The following is a 21,350-nucleotide window of genomic DNA, read 5'->3' on the forward strand; positions in this document are numbered from 1 at the left end:
CCGGGGGCCACCACACAGACCCACGCACGGCTGGAAAGGGTAAACATATTATACAATAAAAATACAGAACAGAACCCTAAGGAAGTGACAGGCTGAGCAACACACTGCAGTAAATCATGCTGGTAAGTTACAGCTTCACGGTCATGTACCAAGTATGCATAAATTAGTTTCTGAAAGAAAAAGGCCTGTTACAAATTAAACAAGGAAATCAACTCCCTTTGTACAAGGAAACTGAAGCTTCCCTCTCTCATGCGTTAGTAAAGCAAAAGTTAAGTTTAGCTCTACTATAGTTACCGAGATCTGCAGTTCTTAAATTGCAAACCCGTGAATGTACATTGGTTAATAAAATCTATGAGTAAAACAATCCATAGCCAAGTCATACTGGGTCCCACTTGCCCTACGGTATCACTCAATGAAAAACATATTTCCCCCACCACACACTTTCCCCTGCTATGTAATCAAAATTGCCAAATGCCATCCTTAGCACCAGGCTGTGCTACTGCAAGAAAAAGTGGGGGGGAAGACTGTGGTCCACCCTAGACTTCTATGAGATTTGCTTATTCTTCCTAGCAATGGTATCTACTATCAGCTACGGAACCAGTGCCATGGGATTTAGATCCATGGCCCTACAAAAAGTGCCTCTTTATTTCTGTGTTATCTTTTATACTCAAAATTGCTCTCAGTGTTCAAATTATATTTCACATTTGCAATGCCTTGCAACAGAACTCCCACACTTAAACCAACTGCATAGATGAAAGAAAGAAGCTCAAAACCCCCATACTGCCTCAGAGTTCGGAGGTTGGTGTTATTATGCTTTTTATACATTCAATGGCCAGAGAAAGAGACTCCAGCAGACAATAATTCAGAACAGGAATGAAACTTCACTCTGGAGGAGCCTTTCATTCTCCCAACTGAATATCTGAGCAGCCAGGTGAGTCCAGCCTTGTAAGTCATCCACTTAGTATTAGGTTGTGAAAATATCACCTCAAAGTTATTTCACACAGACAGAAATACCCTTCCTGTTTATAACCTCAAGACCCTGTGCATTCTGCATCAGGGTCACTAACCTTTCGCTGGGTCAGCACTTCTGCAACACTCACCAAAACTTACTTCTCATCGAAAAAATGGAGCAAATTTCTCCTACTGAAACCAATGACTGGGGCTCCACCAAAACCAGAGTTACTGTGGATACCAAGAAATATAAATGGGAATGAAAAACACAACAACGGATTTAAAGCATAGATGATCTGATGAAGTATTAATACCATACTGCAACATACAAAGCACAACAGGGGAATAGAAACAAACAAACACACAAATCCTCACAGGAAAAATATTTGTCTTCAGAAGTTAAACCAATCTTTTGGCACTGATGACCTGGGCAACTTAGGAATAACAGTACTGAGATTCTGAGCCTCATGAGCAGTCCCATAGCCCACCCAGCAAACTTTAGGGTATCTTTAAGAGCTTAAAATGAGGACAATGCAGAATACAAAGAAATGCCATTAATAAGTAAAAGACAATAGAAAAAGCTCCAACATTTTGTGGGCAGTGTCTACAAATACTTCCCTCAGATGATCTTAGAGCTCTAAGTGCATCTAAAGTGTCTCTATGTATAGAACAATAGCCAGGTGACTAAAGGAAGCCCAAGCATGGGTGAGCACAGTCACATCTAGCTCAGACCCGCTTCCTTCAGCCATCTGCAGAGCTCTCTGCAGGCCCACAGAAGGAAGCACATGTTGCTGGCATTCATTTTAATACACTAATGAAACCATGCGAGCCAAACATCAGCTATAAAAACATTTCTCAAAGGTGTATTGCTCCCTTCTGTCCAGTTCAGTTTTGACAGTGGCTTGTGTTGGACCCAGCTGATGTAGGAAAGGCACATGTGATACTCTGCAGGCTGAGCAGGTGACCAGAAGAGCAGTAGCACTAAAAGCCTTCCTGGCCTCCATTAAACCCAAAAAACACTTCAGGATAGGCAGCCCCTCTCTTTCCATTGCTCATCTTTCCCCTTTTGCCTAGAAGGAAACTTGAAGCCCACACGAAATGGAAAACATGGACAAATTTTTAACTTTTCTTGAAAGGTACTCATTTACCACTCTTCCAACTCTACAGCCTAAAAAGGAAAGACACCCTGCAGTCACTTAACAATCTTTGCTTGGGTCTCCAAAGCATTAAATTTTACAACAGCAGAATCTCAGTAAACCCAGGAAACACAGACTGTACAAGAGGATCAGTTTCCTCACAAAGAGCAAAATCTACTGTCTTTATCAAATCCGATTAGCTTGGACAAGCTACCTTGACCTCATGAAAATCACAATGCCATCCAAGAGCCCACTTGACTTGCACAACTCTTGGCTGCGCAGCTCTACAGGAAAGGCAGACTGTTCATGCACAGGTTGCCGACACCATTTACACATTTACAGTTCACCGGCAAGAAAGTCAGCACTATGACATCCAAAATTCTCAATGTTATACAGTGAAATAGAGAAGAAAAAACAAAACAAAACAAAACAACCCACACACAATACTTTTTTTTCTTCATTTCCAAAGGAAGAGTATCAATATAAAGTATAAAAGTCGGTCTCCATCCTCTCTATATATTAGCAGCCTGGTTTCATGTCCCAAAGCTTAAGAACTCTCCTTGGTAATGGATCTAAAAACACAAACCCCGTAGTAGACGCAAATATTCAGTTTTCAGGTTCTGTAAAGAGTGGTTGCCAAACTTCAGTGAAAAGGCACACACACAACAGGAAGCCACCTTGCCCTTCCCACCCACATTCAATATTAGTTCTTACTGGACTGTAGCACATGCAAACAACAACCATTAAGATCACATCATGGGTACTATTTCTTGTACAGCACAAGAATATTAAACAATACCATACTCAAAAATATATTTCTATGCCCTCAGCCAATTAAAACAAAAAAAAAGTAGTTTTTTTATTTTTCACAAAGTCAACACAATCCATCAGTGAATACTTAGGGTCGTTCATATGTACAAACCAAAAAACTTTTCCCCTATCATGAAGTTGATATCATTTCCTCAGTATAGCTCCAGAAAAAGAAAAAATTTAATTGCCCTCTCATTGGTATTCAAGAAGCCTATCCACTTAATTATCAAATACAAAAGCTTCAAATCCATACTTTGTCCACTTTTCAAGCATAAAAGAAGTCTGAGTCTCAATCAAAAGAAGCAATAGCAAAATTTAACTAAATAAATAAACGAAATATTTCCTTCTTCTGCAGCAAAAACACCGTCAGCAAGTTAAAACTGCAGTGATTTTCATTTCAAGTAGATCAGATACAGTTCATGGTAAATTTTAAAACCTGTTCATACCATATTCTGAAACAATGCCTGAAAAATATATCTTGGTTTTGGGCAGATTCATTGCTTTTTAAGCCAACAAAAGGATATTTTGTGTATTTGTGCTTTAGAGTATGACACATGGTTATAAAGGTCACTTAAATGTTGCTCAATTTAAAAAACTGCTGAGGCACTACAGTTTTCAGGGAAAGAGGAAAGTGGCCTTTGGGTAAACCCCAGGTCTATAGCTATATTCCCTGTTCTAGTGATGACTGCCTGTGTAACGGGAAGTAAATCATTATCCTGCTGGATTATCCAGGAGTAAGAGTCAAATTGCAATATCCACCTTCTTTTACAAGTGTTAAAATCTACACACTCAGCAAACTGCTTAATTATCAGGATGTATTAGCACAAATACACTTTACCCCAGGAAGCTTCCATAAAAGAAGATTACAAGTCAAACACTAAAAAAGTTGGAATGCACAGTCTGCACAGCTTTGTATTTGGCCCCTCTGTGCAAATGGCTGTGATAATTCTTTAACTGCATGATCACAAATTGGTTTTGCCAGAGGACTCTAATGCCTCATCTACTCACTAAGTGGTCATTTTCTATTTTGTTTTAATCTTATTGCTCTGTGTGTAACCCCAGGCTTTATTTGTGAAGCATGTTCAAGCCATGCTCTCATAACTGAATTATTCATCTCCTCACAGGACTTTTTTTTTTTTGGCACACCTCACTTTGGGATGTGAGCATATCCGAACAAGTAATGCATTTGCCTTCACACGTGTCATTTTAGCAAGGGATAATTACCCTCATTTTCCACATGAGAAACTGGGGCACTGCAAGATTATAATCCAGAATATCTGTTACGTAGGGTGTCCAGACCTGTTTGCTTTTCCACGGAAGACTCTATATGATCACATTTTCATCATCAACAACAAAAACATGTTCCAAATATTCAGTCTTTCATTTCCTTACATTATATTTCCAGCTGCAGGTCCGGTCAGCACAAGGAATGTGACAGCAACCAATGGAAAGAGTAGCAAACAGAGATTTAATATTTCTAAGTAAGGAGCATGAAGGGAAGCTGCACAGACAATCGAAAAACCTGGCAACTTGTCAGTGCCTGTCTTTGCAACCTTAGATCAATGTATTCTTAATTTATTGTGTATTTACCAAAAAAACTCTTCTAAAAATCCACAGCTCAACAGACAATCTCCATTCTCCTCCTTCCTGGTTTCTCTCACATGAGTGTGTACTCACACCCAGGAGAACGATCTGTACAAATCCCACAAAGCGCAACCTGAGCTTGGTTGACATCAGCTGTGTTCAGTAAGAACTGAAGAATATTCTCACTTTATTCTTCTACCATAGCTTTTACAGTCCTAGGTAGCTTTACCCCTTCTACTCCCTGACCTTGTTACTAATAGTGGGTTTACTCGTTCAAATATCAACTAAAGAGACAGTATCAACTCAGGACCTTGAAACCACCTCTTACATGTCACAGCTTCCTTGTCCTAAGTCACTAGTACTTTTCCAATAATGTTCCTAAATAATTATTTCTGTCCTGAAACAGCAAATTCCCTAAGAAAATGGAAACTTGAATTCAGCTTCCTTGTAGCTGGCGTTTTTTTCTTTTTGGAGAGAAAAGCACTCATCACCTGAATCTACAAGCCATCTTAATGCTTAATGATGGAAAACAGTTGTCACTCAGTAACTCAATTCATAGAGAACACAAGCTCCATCATATTCAAAGATAAAAACTTTCAGAACAGGGCTAAGGGTAAAAACACATTAATCATATTTAAGTAATTTAAGATACCTAAATAACAAGCTGCAGAAGATTCTTCACCCACACTGCAACAATTCGGAATATTTTCAGCAAATTATCAAACTATTTTCAGCCAAAACCTTCATTATATTAAAAAGGCTCATTAAATCAATATTTGTCAATTACATCAATATATTAGTAACTCCAAGTTCAGGTACACTTTGCAAATACTCACAGAAACCTTCAATCTTGTCAGCTGTCTTGCTCCACGCTACCTGCCTGGTTTCCATTATGACTTGAATAGTCCTCCTTTCTGGACTGCTCTTCTTAAGACTGAAAACTGTCATAACAGTTCCCAACTCCAAAGTCCTTTTGATATGGCTTTTCTCATACTCCGGCAGCACTCCATAGTCTATGCTTTTTCTGGGCATTTTTAAATTGTTTTTTAATCAAAGTTTTATGGCTTTCAGTGTCCTGGAAAAAAAAAAAAAAAAAAAGAAAATTCAATATTTAAAACAGCATTTTTATTTCTTAAAGAAAAATTGTGTAAGTTAAAGCTACCTAATAGAAACTCCTGCCCATTCAAATCCAATGAATTGTGATCTAAATTTATCAGCAAGACCAATACTTCTCTTCGAGCTGCACCACATCACTGTACCACTAACTGCTTCCTCAGTCTTCTAATACAGAAGTACACAGTGTTCCAGCCAAAAATAAAGTAAGCCAAGGTCTGTTTAGCCCAAATATATAAAAATCACGTTAAGGTGCGTAACTCCCTGTATGTTTTTATGCATGTGCATTTTCAGCTGCATGTACACTCCCAAATATGGATTTACACCTCTAATGTCGCAGCGTTATGACAGGAAAAAAAAGAAGACATGGAAAAAATAGCAAATGTCAGTATACCTGAGTACTAAGGACAAAAGAGTAAAAACTACAAAGTAGGCAAAGCATTGAAATGCCAGAGAAAATAATGAGTCCATAACAAAGAAAGCATTTAAGTTTAAATAAGACTAAAGAACATATCGGAAACATTAAAAAAAATTTGTTTAAACAAAAGCAGAACTATGTTAAAAAGCTCTTCTAAAGGAGCACTATTTGATATTTCTGTAGCATTTTCTGCCACATTTTCTATAGTCTTTGTTTTATACAGAGTGAGACACCTTTGCTCATGGAGATCTTCTTTAACACAGAGACAGAAACAGCTCCTATCAGAAACCACCATTCCCATAGGAGTTTTGCTATTGTCCTAGGGTATTTGTAGAATTATGCTCCATAAAAACTTCATGAGTTCTATGTGGGCTGGAAGTTAAACCTTTCACTCTCGAAACTGACAATAATTTCATTTCCACTACTGTCAGAATTATCTGAAAGTCCATTTTGTCCTAAGTATTGATAATCTAGATACCAACACAAGAAAAGAGCTATGTGCAACAGACTTAAATCCCACTCAAAATCTTTCTGTTCTCCCAGGATTTTTTTTTTATATTCCCAATGCTATCTTCCGATAAATAAAATGCTGTCCCCATTGTGAACTGCAGCAGGTTTGTTCTTCTGACCCTATATTACTAAAGAAGCAACAATTTGCTGACAGAAGAAAACTCTTGAAATCTGAGCAGCCTCAAAGGCTCTACATCCAGTGATGCTGTCTTCTTGATATTACATCAGGAGGAGCGAAGAAGTGCTGATGATTGAAGCCTAGCAATCCAAAGACAAAACACAAGAAATAATGACATCAGCTTGACGTTCTGACCTATATAAGAATTTAAGCCACCTGTCTTTCTGAGAACTATAAAGAAAATGAAGGGAAAATATGAGTAAAATACAAATACTGAAACAAATGCTGGCTATTTCTAAAAAAATCTCAGTTCATACACTTCTAAGACTTCGTGGCTGTGTTTCTCCTACACAGTCCACTTTTCCCGACACACATGTCAGGTGGCAGGTATTTGTGTGCACACACTCGGGACACATCTTGGCAGAAAGCAGCCAAATGGGAGACGCATACACAGCAGCTCTCGAATATTAGCAAGTTGCTGTGTTCTGGTCTCCCATGCACCATTGCATGAAACAGGTAATCAGAAGCCTGATTACTCCTCAGCGAGATGATTTACAAATGGGATGCCCTGGAAACTCCTCCAAGCACAAATGAAAAGTACCATTTTCACACAAACAGCAGAAGCCGCTGCCACACGGTTCCCAACCATCCTCCTGACCCACATCCCCGAGCAGGACAGGTTTAAATCATCTCCGGACACATGCAGCCACCAGCCTCAGCATCTCCTCCGGTTCTCTGCCTCTCCCCTCAGCCCACCACTCTCCATCACAAGCAGTTTCAGTTTCCATCTTGATAGCTAATTCGACCATGCCACTTCTCGCTTCCCCTTCATAACTTCTTCCAGCCCTCCTCCCCCTCGCCCCATGTCACCATCTCCTGATCTGCACTGTGCTCAAGAACATTTTTCTCCTCTTTTATTAACACCACAAAACTGCCTTACAACATCATGTCATTAACTGCCTTTGGTGCAATTTGTCTGAATTTGAAGCTGTCCGGTGCAATCTTTCCAATCCCTTTCTAAATTCTACCACTTTAACAAGCACTTTTTTTTGTAAGCTACCAGAGAAGCAAATAACAGTCCCTTCTTACCTGCAGAGTGGCCTCTTCTGCATTGTCCACAGTGAACCTGAAGTGCTCTAGAGCAGGAACCACTTCTCACTCCATGTTTTGCAAAGCATTATACAGGTTATTCAAAGTTGAATATCTATAAGCTTGTTCTTGTAACAATAGAGTACCCTTTCCCTATAATACTGAAAAAATACACCCCAGTCCTACAACTGAGAGGGAGTGGACAACATTTAAGGGTAGTAAGCAAAGGCAGATTTTTGCCAGAATGTAACTGATCCTTTTTGGCTCTGTGGAACTAATCAGACAATTATTTAAATTATAATGGGCTTGCATCGAACAAGATAGTCATAGTCATCTTACCTTGCTACAATGACTTGTAATAACAGAAATGAAAAGAGGGGAAAATAAAAAAGTTAAATTAAAATCTTTGCACAGTGTCTGGTTTTCCAACAAAAAAAGAAACTCTGTCCTCTCACTTTGCTCTTTTCATTAAGAATTGTAATAAAACTAATATGCTGTGATTTGGAGCAAGGTTTAACCATTTTAGTAACACTTCACTGCAATAATAAAAACTCAACTTTTAACTTAGTATAGTTCTTCAGGAGACTGTAACAAAGCACACATCTGCTCTGCCTTTTACAGAATGAGGTGTAGCTATAATATGAAACACAACTTAGAACAACGTGAAAAGGAGTTTCTAAATATAGCCATTTAAAAAAAAGGCAAAGCAACAGGTTTTTTGAGAGATTAGTCCCTTAGTACAAAGGAACTGCCTCTCAGAGGTAGCTTCTTAAACAGTTTCCGCTGCATATAATATACTGGACTTCCCCTTTTAAACTAGCTCTTTCTTCCAAAAACAGGGTGAATGGTGTTTCCAGTCTAACTTAAATCCTAAGGCATAAACCAAGGTTTTAACTTACTGTGAAACAATACTGTAGCTGAGGATACCTACTTCATCAGAAAAAGAAGAAAGAATGTCATATTTGATCAGTTTATCTGACCACTTCTATACTGTTTTGGCTACCTGCTTGTGTTTAAGAATAACTTCACAGAGAGCTTTGTAACAGTAAAACACATTAGACCTCTCAAAAGAACTAATGGAAGCCCTTTATATTAGACCTAACCTTATAAATATTAAGAGTGTTCTTACACTCACCCACAGGTGCCTGTCAGTCTTCTTACACCCATCACTGCACAACTATTTGAATGAACAATATTTCTATCCATTCATGCAGCAAAGCTCTACAACAACCCTCACCACCCCATTATCTGGATCCCTCTAAACCAGCAGGGTATGAGCTATGAGACACCCTTATCTGCAACAGAAGAATTACTGCTCTTCTAACAAAGAGTTATTGAAGCCTAAAGCAGAAAGGTCCAGCGTAACTGACATGATTCAATAAGTGAGTTAATAATCACAGAAGCACATCGTAAGTTCTAGTTCAGACACAGACATCAATACATAAATCTTTCCCTCTGATTGTAGGCACTAAAGAAGCAAAACTTTTATGGTGTCCTGTACCAGAATAGGGACCATTTGCTACTGTTTGTGTAAAAGATGTTTTCATACTGTTTTTTACTGAAAGCCCTGACTGATTTGGACTAAAAAGTCAGAAAGACTCAATGCAACTAAGCAAGTGAACACAGACATGGAAAAAAAACCTACTCAGTCTACCCAAAAACCTTTATACTTAGTTTTACTTCAATACAGTACTTCAGAGTTTCAGAAACAACCCCTTCTTATCTGAAGATCAGTCTACAACTCAACTTTCTTTGTGATAAAACAAAGAAAGAGAGGAAACTGTTATACAAGAAATTTTAAACATACAGGCTAGCAAAAAACACCTCAGATAAGCGCTGATGAACCTGTAACTTGTTATAACTTCACCCATATGACACAGCCGGTGCTTTCACAGTATCACAGTATGTTTGGGATTCGAAGTGACCTCAAAAGATCATCTAGTCCAATCCCCCTGCTGGAGCAGGAACGCCTAGGTGAGGTCGCACAGGAACATGTCCAGGTGGGTTTTGAATGTCTCCAGAGAAGGAGACTCCACAACCTCCCTGGGCAGCCTGTTCCAGTGCTCTGGCACCCTCACCGGGAAGAAGTTTCTTCTCAAATTTAAGTGGAACCTCTTGTGTTCCAGCTTGATCCCATTACCCCTTGTCCTATCACTGTTTGCCACCGAGAGGAGCCTGGCTCCATCCTCATGGCACTCACCCTTTATATATTTATAAACATTAATAAGGTCCCCCCTTAGTCTCCTCTTCTCCAAACTAAAGAGACCCAGCTGCCTCAGCCTTTCTTCATAAGGGAGATGCTCCACTCCCTTAATCATCTTCGTTGCCCTACGCTGGACCCTCTCCAGCAGTTCCCTGTCCTTCTTGAACTGAGGGGCCCAGAACTGGACACAATATTCCAGATGTGGTCTCACCAGGGCGGAGTAGAGGGGAAGGAGAACCTCTCTCAATCTACTAGCCACCCCCCTTCTAATACACCCCAGGATGCCATTGGCCTTCCTGGCCACAAGGGCACAGTGCTGGCTCATGGTCATCCTGTTGTCCACCAGGACCCCCAGGTCCCTTTCCCCTACACTGCTCTCTAATACGTAATTTCCAAACCTATACTGGAACCTGGGGTTGTTCCTGTCCAGATGCAGGACTCTACACTTTCCCTTGTTAAATTTCATTAGGTTATTCCCCGCCCAACTCTCCAGCCTGTCCAGGTCTCTGGATGGCAGCACAGCCTTCTGGCGTGAGCTTAGTGTCATCAGCAAACTTGCTGATAGTACACTCAATTCCCTTGTCCAAATCGTTAATGAATATATTGAATAATATTGGCACAGGCACACAAGGTCAACCAAGAAGTGCAATCTAAAGTTTGGCTCTATTCAGTCTCTTATGTTTCCCGTGAGCGCTGGGCGCTGTGAAAGGGTTGTTGCACCTTCTGCCCCAAACTCTCCCTTTGGTGGCACTTCAGGTGTCACCTTACCCGAGCAGGCGCTGCCTCAGCACAGAACCACCAGCACGTTACAGTTGGATTCAGTGATGAGGGTGAGTATCACTAGTGTCAGGAGGATGGAGCCAGGCTCTTCTCGGTGACAACCAATGATAGGACAAGGGGCAATGGGTACAAACTGGAACACAGGAGGTTCCACTTAAATATGAGAAGAAACTCCTTCTCAGTGAGGGTGGCAGAGCCTGGCCCAGGCTGCCCAGGGGGGCTGTGGAGTCTCCTTCTCTGCAGACATTCAAACCCACCTGGACGCCTTCCTGTGTAACCTCATCTGGGTGTTCCTGCTCTGGTGGGGGAACTGGACTGGATGAGCTTTCCAGGTCCCTTCCAACCCCTGACATTCTGTGATTCTATCATTCTATCATCTGGAGGATCTCTTCCAACCGGAATGATTCTATTATACGGATATCCGCCAGCAACACCAGTTCAGTACCACGGCGCTAATAATTAATTACAATCTTTGCACAGAGCTTTGCGACACAGCTGCTGCCCTGGGGCAGCTGTCAGCACACACGGAGACTGAGGGTTTCCTTCCTTCTTCTTCGGCGGCCTGGCCTGCGGACGAGAGCGGCCAAGCCTCGAGGTGCGGGCTCGCCGGGTCCCCTCGGGCAGCCCCCAGACTCCCCGTGCCCCTCCGGGCAGGCGCCCCGCAACGTCCCGCACAGCCCGCAGCTGCTGCCCAGCCCTCTCACGCCGACAGCCCTCGCCTCCGCTCACACGACCCTCCCTCACACCCACCGTCCCCGCCGGGACGCGGCCGCCCCGCCCCGCCCCAGCCCTGCGGCACCTGCTGCCGCCGCGGCCCGAGCGAAGCCGACGGGCCGGGACCGCCCCTCGCCGCCGCGGGGAGCGTGCGGCCGCCGCGCTAACCCGCGCCCCCGGGGCCGCCCTCACCTGCGCAGTGGCGGGGAGCTGCTTCCCGCGGCCACGCCGTGCCGGCGGCTGCTGGTGCCCGGGCTCCCGCGTCCCGCCGCGCCCCGCCGGGGCTCCCACTTCTGCTTCTGCCGTAACCGGGAAGGGGCGGCGCCACGTGACCCCCCGCGGCCACCTACTGGTGCGCGGGGCGGACGGGCCGGTGTGGCGGCTGGTGGCGCGATCGCTCCTCAGCCCGCGGCCGCTCGCCCGCTCCGAGGGCTCTGCCGTGTGTCGCCTCCCTGAGCGGGGAAGCCGGGTCGGGACTCTTCGAGACTTCGGCCCTGTCTCTCCACCTTCCCCGGCGGTGCTTCGAGGCGAGCTCCCTGCTGTCGCTGAGCCCTCGGGGCCCCTGGAGCGGCCGCGTTCCCCCGTGCCCCTCAGCCGTGCCCTGAGGCGGGAAAGGGAAACGCGCTGTCCCCCTCTTGCCAGGACGGGGGTTCGGCTGCTGTCGCAGAATGCCAGGGTTTGGAAGGGACCTGGAAAGCTCATCCAGTCCAATTCCCCCGCCGGAGCACGAACACCCAGATGAGGTTACACAGGAAGGTGTCCAGGCGGTTTGAATGTCTGCAGAGGAGACTCCACAACCCCCCTGGGCAGCCTGGGCCAGGCTCTGCCACCCTCACTGAGAAGGAGTTTCTTCTCATATTTAAGTGGAACCTCCTGTGTTCCAGTTTGTACCCATTGCCCCTTGTCCTATCATTGGTTGTCACCGAGAAGAGCCTGGCTCCATCCTCATGACACTCACCCTTTACATGAATGAGGTCACCCCTCAGTCTCCTCCAAGCTCAAGAGCCCCGGCTCCCTCAGCCTTTCCTCATAACGGAGATGCTCCACTCCCTTCAGCATCTTCGTTGCCCTGCGCTGGACTATCTCCACCAGTTCCCTGTCATTCTGGAACTGAGGGGCCTAGAACTGGACACAATATTCCTAATGGGGCCTCACCAGGGCAGAGTAGAGGGGTTGAGAACCCCTCTCAACCTACTGTCCAGCCCTTTGAGGTTGATGGGTTCTCCTGCTCATCCGAAGAAGAAATTTCACTAGTTTGGCTGAGAATTGCTAAATGATTGAACGGGACCTTGAGGAAAGGAGTTTAGATAAAGGCTTTAAACTGTGCTGTCACTGGAGTTATGTTTTCAAGTTAAAATTGACTCACTTTATGGAATCCACTACAAAGTGTGTTGTATAACAACCACCTTGAATGGCAATACTAAAAATATTTCCTAGTTTGGGATTCAGAAGAGTAGTGATAGGATGCAACATGCTGTTCTCAGGACAAGCCCAGATACTGCCACAAAATTTGATGTATCAATCTTGTTGCAGACCGATTTGATAAAACTAGGGAAAATTCCTACATTCGTAGGCAAAATACAAAGTCATCAGAGGGAATAAGTCATACCAGTTCAGAAGACCACAGACCAAATGCCCAGAAGTCAAAGCAAGGGATGGCACGGTGTCTGCATGGAGCAGGTTTCCCCGTACAGAGGAAGCTCTTGGCTGTGTCTGCAAGGGTTGCTCCACATTACAACAGTAGAACCCATGTTCTGAATGCTGGTTCCCAAACAATGAGGTGAACTCTGTCAGACATACCTCTTAATCTCCCCACCTTTCAACACCAGTAGCTGGCACAAAGGAGTGAAAAGGACATGTCTTTTAACAGAGTATAATCTAGTCTACTGGCAGGAAAAAAAGTTTTCCACAATTTCAGTAAACGTTATAAATGGTAGTCAAAAGTTATTTTTATCAGTATTTTTGCCCTAAACCTGCAGAAACTACTGAAACAAAATGATATCTGGAATGGGCTAGTGACAACAAGTTTTGCAACAAACACCAACACCATTTGGTTACTTAGAAGCAAATGTCCATTGTATCCAGCAGAAGCTGTGGCAGCAATTTTGGAAACTCTTCCCAAAAGCAAATTAACAAGGCTTTATCATAGTTAAAAGCACCGAAGGGTTTCAAATGAGTGTGACTTACCAGGAAGAGAACTGAAGAGTGCATTCAAAATACACCACTGCAAAATGAAAAAAACCCAAACCCCAATACCTGTGAAAGATGTGGATCATTTAAAATTCAAAATAAAATGACCGTTACAGTCTTGTCATTGTTCACTATTTCATGAACCATCTTCCTAAAGACTCTTCACATTTTTCCAGATGCCAAACCTGGGAAAAGTTTCCCTCTTTATATGTGACACAGTTACGAATTCGCAAAACAACATCTTAACAGGAGATGTGATAATAAAAGAAGGAGGACGGCAGAATATGTATCAATCACACCAAAGTGTCTCTCCCATACTTTTAGCTCTTCATCATTAAAACCTTCAATGTTTCCTGTTGAGGCAGCCTTTGAAATCACATGGACAGGATGCCAGCACCAAGTGGCCAACAACCCCAGCTGCAAAAGCCAAACACCAAAACATCCATATGGTCAAACCCACAAGGCACTCAACCTGCACAGAGAGCTGAGGGGTGCAGGTGATCCCAGGCATTTTACAAGCAGGAGACAGCAGTATTCTCTGAATCCAAGCTGTCAGATCCAGGATTCACCTGGCTATGTTGACAGTGAATCTAAGTCCCAGCAAATATCAGCCTCAGCAGCCCCTCCTAGTTCTGCTTCGCTAGGCTGGGTACCAACAGGCCAGGCCGTTCACCAGTCGTACAGCACAACTTCAGCACAGGAACCACCCTTCAACAACCCACCAGCCGCACAGGCACAGAGTTGACCATCTTGTGGTACTCAGAGACATTGCTGCAGAAGTTAAGCACAACTGCAAAGCATAGCGGGCTTTGGTTTAGACATACTTCAGTGTGGTTGTGCCTCAGTGGTGTCCTTCAAGGAAGACTAAAATCTACCATCTCCTGACATTTCTTACACAGCCTTAGCTTCCCTGATAAAACTTTATCTCTTAAAGGTGAAGAGTCATTATATAGTCAAAGAAAATGTGTACCTGGAAGAAAATTATAGCTGCAATGGGGTTGATAACATTGAATTCCATAAATTTGTGCATTTAACAAAACCCCAGACATATAGATGGAGTAAGCAATCCTTAAAAACAAAACATAGAATTATAACTTTAAGAAACACCAGCTATAACTCAGCACACCCACTACACCAGAAGTAAGAGTACTCAGACACTCTGGCAATCACAATAGCAGATTCAAAGTTATAGTCAGAATCAGCAGCTCCTGCCATCCAGCTTTCAAACCTTGAAAGCGGAACCTTCCAGGCACACAACAGAATTTCCTGTAAAGAGTATGGACCTCAGAGGCACAGATAATTATCAGGTGACATGTTCAGTCCTTCTTTCTTGTAGCAAATAAAAAAAAAAAAAAAGCTGTATATGTGTGCTGAGGAAAGATGTGGGCAAATTAGTTCTCTGAGTTGAAGAATCTGGCCCCTATGTGTTTAAAGAGGAGAAGAAGGTAAACCACTAGAATAAAATCTTCCTTCCCTTTTTCTTTTTCCTTTTTTTTTCCCCCAGCTTAACTTTCTTATTATAATTTTAAAAGGCTCCCTGAATTGTTAAAAAAATATAATCACAATTCATACTATAAGATCTGAAAAGGGAGTTTTTCAGCTGGGAGTACATTTTTACATTTCAGTCATAAATCCTTCGAAAAGGGAATTTATAGCGTTGACACTGACACTTTCTTAATTACAGCATTGAAAATTTCAGCCCTTGTCTTATTGTTGTACTTGGTAATGAAGTGTTGATTACTTCCCCTGAAGAATAAAGCAAAACGTGAAAGAGAATCACAGGACCACCCTGCAGCCTCATGGATGTAATAAATAATGGTCACAAAACTGGTGCCACTTCCTCACAGGAGCTACAAAGAAAATACAGCTTTTGTGCAGAAGAGAAGTTTAATAGCCTTATCTCATCAATTGTATGAAATGTTAAAGATCCATTAGGCAGGAGGAACAAATATTTTAGAGACTGGCACTGACAGATTATCTAGCCTAAGTATTTATTAGTGCACCATCACCGTATTTACACTCCTTAGCAGAATGTACATTAGCTCAGCTTGATTTTCTGGTTAGAGCTGCAAAACCTACAAGCAGAGATTTCACAAAGAAAACCTCATTTTCAAGCATTTGTCATCAAGAGAACTCACCACCATCTCAATATTTGCAGGGGACCTACTCTCAAACACGATCATACCATGTGACAGGTCCAGCTCCCTCAGCAGAACGGAGTTCAGGCTCCTCACAAAGTGCATTTCTTGTAAAAAGCATTCTAGTGTATACTTGGCTCCATTCTTATCAGAGTTTCATTTTAATCTTGGTAAATTATTGTCACTTAATAATAATATTTAAAGTAAATATTGATTTAAACTACTTAAGTTGCTAGCGGAAAAGCTGACATGAAGCAAGGGAGGTTGTACTTCTAAGTGGCTGGCCTGTTGCCTGCTGCAGTATTTTTCTGAGTCCTAAAATGTTTGGCCGCTCCTCAGTTCAATCACCCTGTCCCTTGCTATTTGCAAGGCCCGTGTATAAAAAAACTTCTGAGGAGTTCCTTCCTTCTGTCCTCATACACAAAATACAGTACTATTGCTTACAATTTCTGTAATTTTTGTAGATGTCAAAACAATTAAAAAATATATATATAAGAATGGAAATCTTTATTTCACATTTTCAAAGACATCAGGCCCAGAGAGTGAGGTTTGCCAGAGATCTCACAGCAGTTCTGCCTTGGGCAGAATGTGGCTTCCAGGTTTTATACTAATGTCCTGACTTAGCAATGCTGTTTCCTCAGAGCAAAGCTAGCTGTGCCAGAAGATAACTTTGCATTTGTCAGAATTATTTTTTTGTAGTTTCAGCTGAGCAGCACCTCTGCTGTGTGATTTGGGATGATCAATAATAACCTCAAAATATACACGAGAACATTTGAACTAAGTGTCAAAGTGTGGGGCTTTTTATACGCATACTAGCCAGCTATTTACTCAGTGTCTTGAGCCCGTTTCACTGGCTGCACAGAACACCAGCATATTTAAAGGGCTTGCAATCACACCTTCAGATGAAATATAAAATACTGCATCCACAGTATCCACCAGTACTGTCAACAGTGAGAAATTCAACATTACCGAGGTGTCGGCAGAATAGGAAAACTGCAGGAGGCTCTGCAGGGAACCAGGAAAACTATTCTCCTGTGCTTTTTAAGCCAATAAAATTAAAATCTTTAATAAAAACAGTATGATTGCAAGTGGGAAGCACTGAAAAAAACCCCAGCATTTGACAATAGTTTTGAATGAAGTGAGTTGCAAGTCAGCAAGAAAATGTCCATCTCTTCCCCCTAGTTACCTTCTAAATTTCATTTCTTTCCCACCACAGGTGAGTTTAGGAGAGAAAAGTGCTGTTGCCATCTGCTTTAGCTTCCCACTCCCACTCATTGTCCCTGTGAGCTCTGAGAGGAATAAAGGGTAAATTGAAGCAGGCTGGGCACAGGGATCAGCAAGGCAGGACTGGAGCATTGAGCCGCTGCTCTGCGCTCATAATGGGGAGCCCTGCTGGGATCCGACGCCGCACTGAACGCACACCCAGTGCTGCTGCAAAGTGCTCTCTCACTGGGCATTTCCCATTTTCCTCCCGTTCTGCTGAAGTTTTCTTAACATTGTCTTTGCTACTGCTTGTGGAAGATCTTCTGGGACCATTAAACTGACATAGGCCAGGTCTTTCTCTACTTTATACATGGCTGGTTGCAGGGATTTGTTCTTGTCTAAGGCCTTCCCTCAGGGTGCACAGGAAGGGAGGAGAAGTTCATTGCTTCTGTGCTCAGTCATGCAAGGATCAGTTCTAATCCGTCACATGCTACATCAGAAAAGTTTAGAAAAGCCCTCTGGCTAATCAAAGCACTACAATTAGCTGAGAATGGAGAGAGCACACTGGCCCTAATACAGATAAGCATGTAATCATGCAAAAACACATGTCAAAATCTCACTAACATAAAAATATGATTGAAAAATTGATGATGTACTTGAGTGATAATTTCTTAATAGGGATAGAATGAGAGATACTCTTCTGGGCTATGTGTTGCAGACGCCTATGCCATGGAAGAGCGTCCATCTGGTGTATCTCTAGGATCAGCATATTTGTACAGAATGCAAATCGTTATTGCAACTGCTGTTATCTTTATGCACTGTAGTCATAACTGAATGAGTCACATTAAAGGGTCAAAACCTTCTGTTCTACTTTTTATGATAAGCATCTTTTTAACATACAGTGTTGGAGACCCTGTGCGTCAACAGATCAAGGTGGGAGTTGGTATTGGGTGAGGTATGACAGACCCTGGCATAGGGACCCTATCTTCTTAACGTTTTTGTTAACAGCTTAAAAGAGGAAATAAAGGAAAGTGGGGAGGGGATTTAGATAATATACCTACTAATGACTGAAGTCCTGAATAAATTAGATATCCAGGATGGGCTGCTTGAGTTTTCTAGTCTCTCAAAGTTGCAGAACTGATCAGAGGAGACGTGCTAGAGTCTCTGCTTCAGGCTGGTGGGTGGAGAAGACGCAATACTGCGACCTCCACCCACTCCCTGAGGCCCATGGTCTGTAATAACGCTCTTCTGAGCACCTCACGGAGCAAGTTCAACTTTGCAGCTTCAGAAAAACCTCTGTTGGCAAAGGACCGTTTTTCAGAATTTCAAGGTGATACTGAACACCACGTGGCATGCTCTGTTTCTCAAATATGTGTTATCATATGCATACAGAGTCATATTATTTCATTTATCATATTAAAAATAAGCTTTTTGCAGCTCCCAAGGGATTTTATTTGTGCCAAAAAAATCAGAAATTTTGCAATATGTTTGTAGGTATCAGCTACCAACTCATTCGGTAACATCTGACTGAAAATCTGAACTTATACACTCTGAGCTGTTTTAAAAACAAACATTAAACCTGAACTTTTCCAACAGAGAGAAAAACACAGGAAAAAAACAATCAAAACAAACAACCTTCTTTCAAAGGAAAATTTCTAACACACCTCTCATTTAACAGGACACAATGTCTAGAATGAAGAAGGAACTAGCAATGTGAATTTTCAAATGCTTGTTTAGCCTGATCTCCAAATTGGAACGAATTTAAAATAGCTTAGTTATCTTCAGCTGAGCATCCAGGCCTTATTTATGTCTGTTCCTAATGACATTAAAAATTTCACATACACACGAAAAATTGTTTCCTCCGCGTTTTTTGTTTTTTAGACTTGACTAGTATTTTTAAGACACCTTTACCTCTTTCAAAGAAAATTATTTTTACATTTGATTTATGATTAAGAAGTCATTTTATTCTGGAGGCAAGAAGACAAAAGCTAGAACACAGAAGGCTCTGCCAGGTTATTTAAACCCAACCGTCTTCTCTCCAGAACCTTTCTGCCACACATCAGGAATTATTTAACCCCCTTTCTGCAAAGTGTAGCTGCCTTGCTGAGTCTCAAAGGCGGCAACGCAGACCTTACCTTTAATCCTGTGCAGAATAATGAATGATATACTGCTGAGATTAGCGAGGCAGCGTCAAACGGGGGGTTTCTTCCTCTTTGTACTCTGATTCCACCTGGGTAAGAGCACACTGTTGAGACCCCTCAGGAATACAAAAGCTCTAATCAAGTTTTCAGCAGCCTGGGCCTTTTAGTTAATTTAAAAAAAAAAAAAAAAGCCGTCACCTTTGATGACACTTTCTTCTCCTTCACAAGGACAGATTTTGTTATGGCTGTTGCTGACAAAGGAAAAAAAAAAGTTTAAAAAGAGGAAGTCTTAAGAAAGAAAGTGGAACGCTAATGCTGAAATATGTCATTTCCAGCCAGCAATTCTCTCTCCTCTTCTACCGTCTTCATGGGCTCAACTCTTTTCATGCCGTGTCACTTGCATCATGCAGCAATGCATTAATAATGTTCCCACCTGAGATCAACACAACAGTTGTTAGTTTCTGGGTTTGAATTCTTTGCTTTCTGGTTTCTAAACCTTTGGGATGCCCTCTCTTCCTGTTTTTAAGTTTTTTCTGTAACCAAGAGAGTTTATAATTTACTTTTTTAACAAACACCAAGAGTCTCATGGACTCTGCTGACTCCAGCAGCTGGGATTTAAGCGAAATGTCTAATATCTTTAATCCGAGGGAGAACCGAAAGCACTAATTTCTGATTTAAGATATGCATTTATAATATATATACGTGGCCTGTGTTCGGTCATGTGCTCTGGACACAAATGGCTTCCACGTGGAATCTAGGATTTAAAATTGACCAGAACTCAACTCCTGGTTTATTACGCCAAAAGGAAATATATTAAAAGAAGGTCCCCGTTGTCAACAACTGTGAATTTGCACCAATTCTATTTTTTTCTTTGGAAAACAATGAAAACGTTGAAGCTGAATAATACCAGTTTTCTATTGATTTATACTTAAATAATAATAATAATAATTTATAAATACTTCGATAAATCTGTTCATAAATAGATATAATTTTTAAAATAGTAAAAGAAAATCCAAATATTTATACCAAAACAGTGTTCAAATGTGGCAAAACAGAGTTCATTTTTCAAAGGATTTTATGAAAACAAAAGATGGCACCATTTGACCAAAAAGAACACGTATGAAACAACAACAAATAAGGCAGAAATATAACTGGAGACACGGTTCCTTACAGGATCTCTAAAGACAAGTAAGAAGAACCTGCTCCCTGCACGTGACAGGCACCAGCTTCCCCTGGTCTGGCAGCACAGACGGAGGTGACACTGCTGGCTTGGGGACTCAAGTCTACAGCGGCACGAGGAGACCCTGCCTGCTCCTGCGGAAGGAAAAACACGGTTAAAGAGCAAAGCCGAGAGCTGAAGATCCATTTGTGATGGTTTCACCATTCTAACAACAGCCAAACTTTAGCACTTGGCATTGCAATAGCAGTACTCTTGCAGAAAGGATATGTTTTGCTAAGAAAATAGCTAAACTAAAAAAAAAACAACAACAAAAGAAAATCCTTACTAATACAAAATGAGAAAAACAGAAGGTTTTCAGCCTCCTCCAGTGTACATCAGCAAAGTACTTCAATGTTGGGGAGGGGACCAGTCAACAGAATCAAAAAAGGCCAGACTGGAGAAGTGGATGTCTCCAGCCCTTATCATATATCATGCATATGCTCTGTCTTTAGCTTACCTACCTGTGAGGAGCAGCTGCCCCCACAGGATGAGAGATAAGGTCAATGGCAAAGCAAAGTATTGCCAGACTCTGGCTAGTTTGTGTTTGGTTTTGGTTTTTTTTCAGAGAGAGGAAATAATGTGTGCAGAGCAGCAGTGGTTCATACTGGGTCAGTCAGGAAGTGTGGGGCCAGGTATTTCAAAGGCAGATATTTTTGTTTTGTGTTCTCTCAGAAGGAAAGCATACCAAAAAACTGGGTTTTAGCTGAAAAAAAAAAAAGTTTGAGATCACCCATAGTTAGCTAAGTTATTGATTAACTTTGTGTTTCACACTGAAGAATGCCACCCTAAGTGAAATGCTTTTGCATCCGCAGTTGCAATTTTAAGAGAAATGCCATTATTGTAGCTGAAGCCATCAGTCCTTTGGATGGTAGCACAGATATTAGCAGAAGATAGGACAAGAAAATGAGATATTATTAACTCCATTCTTACAGGTGAAGATCTGAGGCATAACTGGTTTAAACGTGAAGTTTAATGTGCGACTTCATGCAACATTTATAATGAAAAAAGTCAGTCATTCCTCCTGCTGCCCTTG

The 21,350-nt window shown here is 42.0% G+C and overlaps 1 protein-coding gene across 6 annotated transcripts in view; it reads right to left on the reverse strand.

The window, feature by feature from the left end:
* Nucleotides 1–19,578, reverse strand: part of PLCG2 (phospholipase C gamma 2) — a 70,726-nt gene extending 51,148 nt beyond the window's left edge. For 2 of the 6 annotated variants that reach the window (XM_065028893.1, XM_065028888.1), the window contains exons 1-2: nucleotides 11,619–11,775; nucleotides 5,318–5,556 (exon numbers count right to left, since the gene is read on the reverse strand). In XM_065028893.1, coding sequence (XP_064884965.1) covers nucleotides 5,318–5,513 — 196 coding nt within the window. In that variant the 5' untranslated portion in view covers nucleotides 5,514–5,556; nucleotides 11,619–11,775. Of the gene's footprint in view, nucleotides 1–5,317; nucleotides 5,557–5,643; nucleotides 6,622–6,641; nucleotides 7,192–7,729; nucleotides 9,590–11,618; nucleotides 11,776–19,092; nucleotides 19,188–19,296 lie in introns of those variants that run through there. The other 4 variants (XM_021290686.2, XM_065028892.1, XM_065028891.1 and 1 more) reach the window with 4 other exon arrangements.
* Nucleotides 19,579–21,350: the final 1,772 nt, after the last annotated feature.

This window comes from Columba livia, chromosome 13 (assembly GCF_036013475.1).
Source record: "Columba livia isolate bColLiv1 breed racing homer chromosome 13, bColLiv1.pat.W.v2, whole genome shotgun sequence".
NCBI classification, from domain to species: domain Eukaryota; kingdom Metazoa; phylum Chordata; class Aves; order Columbiformes; family Columbidae; genus Columba; species Columba livia.